General features: G+C 42.3%; 1 protein-coding gene across 2 annotated transcripts in view; it reads left to right on the forward strand.

Annotated features, from left to right (window-relative positions):
* Positions 1 to 6224, forward strand: part of MAP2K5 (mitogen-activated protein kinase kinase 5) — a 129609-nt gene extending 123385 nt beyond the window's left edge. Inside the window, exon 22 of one of the 2 annotated variants that reach the window (XM_033070741.2) lies at positions 4625 to 6224. In XM_033070741.2, coding sequence (XP_032926632.1) covers positions 4625 to 4726 — 102 coding nt within the window. In that variant the 3' untranslated portion in view covers positions 4727 to 6224. The remainder of the gene's footprint in view (positions 1 to 4624) is intronic. The other variant, XM_033070742.1, reaches the window with a different exon arrangement.
* Positions 6225 to 6457: the final 233 nt, after the last annotated feature.

Here is a 6457-nt window from a genome sequence, read left to right on the forward strand (position 1 = left end):
GATATTTGTATTTTGGATTTTGGGGCTCTGGGTGATGATTTTTGTATTTGTATTTTGGGTATTGGGGCTCTGGGTGATGATTTTGTATTTGGATTTTGGGGCTCTAGGTGAGGATTTTGTATTTGTATTTTAAATTTTGAGGCTCTAGGTGATGATTTTGTATTTGTATTTTAAATTTTGGGGCTCTGGGTGATGATTTTCTATTTGGATTTTGGATTTTGAGGCTCTGGGTGAGGATTTTGTATTTGTATTTTGGATTTCCTCCACCTGGAGCTGGCACCTGCAGCCGTGCCCAGGTCTGGGGCTATAACCTCAGGGTGGGTTATTATAAAAAAAAAAATTATTTTATTTTTTTTTTTAGGCCAGAGGAGAAGGCCATGAAAGCAAATTGCTGGATTTTAGGGGTGGCTAAAATGATGGAACTTTTACCCTTGAATAATGGCAATTTAATTGACTGGGCTAAATGATTGATGGGGGTGAGCAGGGAGCTGGAATTAGCAGAGCTCTGTGCTCAGGGGGGCTCTGCCCTTTGAATTCCCTGTCAGATATTTAAATCCTCCCCCCCTGTGAAAGAGTTCGAGCTGTCTGGGGGGACACTGCAGAAATGTACCCTTTATCAAGAGAACCAGATGAGACAAGTTCATTTAAAAAGCCTGGTTTGTCATTGTTTATCTCATTTTCAGCCTTGACACCCAGAATTAGGCAGCCTGTCCTGCCTGACCTCTGCAGCTCCCAGCTCCTCTCCCTGCAGCATTCCCAGAGCCAGGCAGCAAAAAAAAACCAAAAAACCAGTTTGGGGCTGGGTTTTCAAACTGGTTCCTGCTGGCTGGGCTGGGTTCCAGGTATTTTTAAAGCTGAATATTCAAAAATTGGGAAGGAGGTGGTTATTGCACACCAATAGCAATAAAAAAAAAAAAACAAAAACAAAACAGTTTGGTGCTGGATTTTCAAACTGGTTCCTTCTGGCTGTGCTGAATTCCAGAAATATTTAAGGCTGAATATTTAAAATTTGGGAAGGAAGTGGTTATTGTACACCAATATCAGGCCAGTAAAAAAAAAAGCCAGTTTGGTGCTGGTTTTTCAAACTGGTTCCTGCTGGCTGGGCTGAGTTCCAGGTATTTTTAAAGCTGAATATTTAAAATTTGGGAAGGAGGTGATTATTGCACACCAATACCAGTAAGAAAAAACAGTTTGGTGCTGGATTTTCAAACTGGTTCTTTCTGGCTGTGTTGAGTTCCAGGGATTTTTAAAGCTGAATATTCAAAAATTGGGAAGGAGGTGATTATTGCACACCAGTAGCAGTAAGAAAACCAGTTTGGTGCTGGACTTTCCAGGTATATTTAAGGTTGAATATTTAAAATTTGGGAAGGAAGTGGTTATTGCACATACCAGTAAGAAAAACAAATCCAGTTTGGTGCTGGATTTTCAAACTGGTTCCTTCTGGCTGTGCTGAATTCCAGAAATATTTAAGGCTGAATATTTAAAATTTGGGAAGGAAGTGATTATTGCACATCAATATCAGACCAGTAAGAAAAAAACCAGTTTGGGGCTGGTTTTTCAAACTGATTCTTTCTGGCTGTGTTGAGTTCCAGGCATTTTTAAAGCTGAATATTTAAAATTTGGGAAGGAGGTGGTTATTTCACACCAGTATCAGTAAGAAAACCAGTTTGGTGCTGGATTTTCCAGGTATATTTAAGGCTGAATATTTAAAAATTTGGGAAGGAAGTGGTTATTGTACATACCACTAAGAAAAAAACACAGTTTGGTGCTGGATTTTCAACCTCTTCCCTTCTGCCTGACCTCTGCAGCTCCCAGCTCCTCTCCCTGCAGCATTCCCAGAGCCAGGCAGGGCTCACCAGCAAAAAAAACCAAAAAACCAGTTTGGGGCTGGGTTTTCAAACTGGTTCCTGCTGGCTGGGCTGGGTTCCAGGTATTTTTAAAGCTGAATATTCAAAATTTGGGAAGGAAGTGGTTATTGCACACTAATAGCAGTAAGAAAAACCAGTTTGGTGCTGGATTTTCCAGGTATTTTTAGGCTGAATATTTAAAATTTGGGAAGGAAGTGATTATTGCACATACCAGTAAGAAAAACCAATCCAGTTTGGTGCTGGATTTTCAAACTGGTTCTTTCTGGCTGTGCTGTTTTCAGGTATTTTTAAGGCTGAATATTCAGAAATTGGGAAGGAGGTGATTATTGCACACCAATACCAGTAAGAAAAACCAGTTTAATGCTGGATTTTCAACCTCTTTCCTTTTGGCTGTGCTGAGTTTCAGGTATATTTAAAGCTGAATATTTAAAATTTGGGAAGGAAGTGATTATTGCACACCAATATCAGGCCAGTAAGAAAAAATGAGTTTGGTGCTGGATTTTCCAGGTAATTTTTAGGCTGAATATTTAAATTTGGGAAGGAAGGGATTATTGCACATACCAGTAAGAAAAAAAAAAAACAGTTTGGTGATGGATTTTCAACCTGTTTCCTTCTGGTTGTGCTGTTTCCAGGTAGTTTTAAGGCTGAATGTTTAAAATTTGGGAAGGAGTCTGAGGAAATCTGAAACACACAAAATAAAAATAAAAATAAAAATAAACACAAAAATAAAAATGAAAAAAAAAATAAACACAAATATAAAAATAAAATAAACATAAAATAAAAATAAAATGAAAATAAAAATAAAATAAATATTAAAAATAAAAATAAAAATAAATATAAATATAAATATAAATATAAATATAAATATAAATATAAATATAAATATAAATATAAATATAAATATAAATATATACCCCAAAATTCAATGTGCACACCACAGCAGGCAGGCTCACCTCTCCAGGCCAGGCAGGATCTGATCCCTGCACAGAAAATGCATTTCAAGCTTGCCCACATTTACCTTTGCTCACTCTTGCCCTGCAGTAAATCCCTGCAGGAATATTTAAGGTTTGTGGCTGTGGGTGAGCACAGATTGCTCCAGGGCTCACTTGGATTTGTGGCTGTGGCAGCCCCAGGATTTATTGTCCCTGTCCCAAGTGCTGGGGCTGGCATTGTCCCCTCTCTGAGGTGACAGCTCTGTCCTGCTGCATTTCCCTGCTCTGCTTTGCATTTTTATTTGGGTTTTATTATTTTATTTTTCCCTCTCTGCCCCTTCTCCCAGGGGAATTTCCAGAGGATTCTCCATTCCTGCACTGCTCCCTGGGTGCTTTGGGGATGCCAAAAAAGGAACCTGGGGGTGACAAAATCATGGAGGGCAGGGTTGAATTCATGAAAAGATTTCAGAAAAGGGCTGGAGACCTTGGAGGAAATCTCCAGTAATTCCCTGAGACATTTTTAGGTGCTGAGCCAACTGCCAGTGCCTCTTCTGGAGCTGCTGCTGATCTGATTTTCACTCCAAATCTTGCTCAGAAAGGCCAAGCCAGGTTTGATGCGCTCCTGATTTATCCCCAGCTCTGTGGGGTTCTGTGAGAAATGTTTTTATTTAAATATTTGTATTAAAAGCAGTTTTGGAAGCAGATTTTGGCACATCCTTGAGCACTGGATGTCTTCCTTGGTTTTTGGTGCCTGGCCTGAAAATCCACCAAGATTTGCAAAGATCCTGCTGAGTTTAAAATCAAATAAATCAGAAAAAAATCGACCACCAGATTCTGAGAAACAGCTTCTGGTAAAAATAAAAAAATCCCTGAGAAAAATCCTCCCTGGAGCAGGACAGTCAAAACATGGGGAATCTGAGGAGCAGTTTCAAATTAAACTTATTCCTAGGAAAAAAGAGAAAAGTGTGGAAAGCCCCAGGTTCTGGGGGGAGATAATTTTCTACCCAAAACCAGCCCTTCTAATAAACATTTATTTTACCTTTTTCCTGCATTTTTCCACCCAAATCCAGCTCAGTGCTGGGCGAACCTCACCCTGTCACCCCCTGCCCTGTCCAGGGTCCCTCCCCTGGATCCCCTCTGGGCACTGGAGGGTTGGGGGATGTTAAAGAGAAGAATTTTAGGGCACCACACAGATCTGTGAACAGAGGAGCAGAGTTTTCTGGGATATCATTTTACCATTCAGCTGCCTGGAAAGGGGCTGGCTCAAAACATAATGAGAAAAGGGAATATCAACAACAAAAAAACAACAAAAAAATAAAAAAATAATGAGTTAGTGTGTTACAGTTTAAGCTACAAGTTGATTTTCAGCTTAAGCTAGAAGTTGATTTTCAGTTTAAGCTGGAAGTTGATTTTCAGTATAAGCTAGAACTTGTTTTTCAGTTTAAGCTGGAAGTTGATTTTCACTTTAAGCTAGAAGTTGATTCTCAGTTTAAGCTGGAAGTTGATTTTCACTTTAAGCTAGAAGTTTTTCCATTTTCTTGCAGTGGGAAATTCTGAGATCTTCTCTCTACTTGCAACATGGCATTTTTGTTTGTGAAAATCCTTTTGCTTGGTAAAAACATCTTTTCTCTGAATCATAAAAGTTTTTTTGTAACTCACTTTCTTACCCACCCACCAAGCCTGGCTCAGCAATTCTTCTCTGTATCAAAACTTCTATTCCATCATTTCTATTCCTCCCTCAGACTCTGCACTCAGAAACCTTTCTGTTACACACAAATACCTGTGAGATGTTGCTGTCCCAGCTGATGTCCCCTGTCCCTGCAGGGCCACCCCTTCGTGCTGCAGTACAACGATGGCCACGCTGAGGTGGTGTCCATGTGGGTGTGCAGGATGCTGGAGGAGCGGCGCTCGCAGGGGGCGCAGTGAGCTCTGAGCCCGGGGATCTGCTCTGTCCTGGGATCTGCTCTGTCCTGGGGATCTGCTCTGTCCTGGGAATCTGGATTGTCCTGGGAATCTGCATTGTCCTGGGATCTGCACTGTCCTGGGAATCTGCATTGTCCTGGGATCTGCACTGTCCTGGGAATCTGCATTGTCCTGGGATCTGCACTGTCCTGGGAATCTGCATTGTCCTGGGATCTGCTCTGTCCTGGGACTGTGCATTTATCCTCCTGGGAATCTGCACTTGTCCTGGGATCTGCATTGTCCTGGGACTCTGCATTGTCCTGGGAATCTCTATTTGTCCTCCTGGAAATCTGCATTGGTCCTGGGACTCTCTAGTTATCCTCCTGGGACTCTGCATTTACCCTGGGAATCTGCATTGTCCTGGGAATCTCTGTTTGTCCTCCTGGGAATCTGCATTGTCCTGGGGAATCTGCATTGGTCCTGGGACTCTGCATTGATCCTGGGAATCTGCATTTATCCTCCTGGGATTCTGCACTGTCCTGAGGCTCTGCATTGATCCTGGGAATCTCTATTTGTCCTCCTGGGATCTGCATTGTCCTGGGAATCTGCACTGTCCTGGGATCTGCATTTATCCTGGGACTCTGCATTTATCCTGGGACTGTGCATTTATCCTCCTGGGATTCTGCACTGTCCTGAGACTCTGCATTGTCCTGGGGATCTGCATTGTCCTGGGAATCTCTATTTGTCCTCCTGGGAATCTGCATTTATCCTCCTGGGACTGTCCAGTTATCCTCCTGGGACTCTGCATTGTCCTGGGGCTCTGCATTTACCCCGGGAATCTCCAGTTATCCTCCTGGGACTCTCCAGTTATCCTGGGAATCTCCATTTGTCCTGGGACTGTGCATTTATCCTCCTGGGACTCTGCAACTTGTCCTGGGAATCTGCATTGTCCTGGCACTCTCCATTTATCCTGGGACTCTCCATTTGTCCTCCTGGGACTCTGCATTATCCACATAATTTTTACTTCATCTACTTCCACCACCCTGGGACTCTCCATTTATCCTCCTGGGACTCTCCATTTATCCTGGGAATCTCCATTTGTCCTGGCAATCTCCATTTATCCTCCTGGGACTGTCCATTTGTCCTGGGACTCTGCATTATCCACATCATTTTTACTTCAACTACTTCCACCACCTTCGGACTCTCCATTTACCCTGGGACTCTCCATTTAACCTCCTGGGAATCTCCATTTATGCTCCTGGGACTCTGCATTTATCCTGGGATTCTGCCTTTATCCTGGGACCCTGGGACTCTGCCTTTATCCCCATCATTTTTACTTCATCCACTTCCCAAAGCATCGACAGAATCAGGAGATTTGTTGGCTGCCTTTTCCTTTTTTAAGGATTTTTAATTGTTTCTTTTGCTGCTGAGCAATTATCTTCAGTTATACTCTACACAGCCTTAAAGCAAGTGTTTTATATCTCTGGTTTTGAGTCACTGAGTGCTCTGTTTCCTGGCTCCAGAGTATTTTTTTACCTGTTGCTCCTGTCTGAGTGTCCAGAGGATTTCCTGAGGAGTTGGTGGCTGTCTCTGAGCGCAGCAGCCACAAAATCCTGGCTTTAAATCTAAAACAAAACAGACCAAAAAAAAACAAAAAAAAGAAAAAAAAAGAAAAATGTCTGGGTTTGCCCACCCTGTGAGGGTGCCAGCATCACACCAGTGAGTGACTGGGAATTCCCCTCTCTGCTCCCAGTG

Source organism: Catharus ustulatus, chromosome 12 (genome assembly GCF_009819885.2).
Source record: "Catharus ustulatus isolate bCatUst1 chromosome 12, bCatUst1.pri.v2, whole genome shotgun sequence".
Taxonomy (NCBI): domain Eukaryota; kingdom Metazoa; phylum Chordata; class Aves; order Passeriformes; family Turdidae; genus Catharus; species Catharus ustulatus.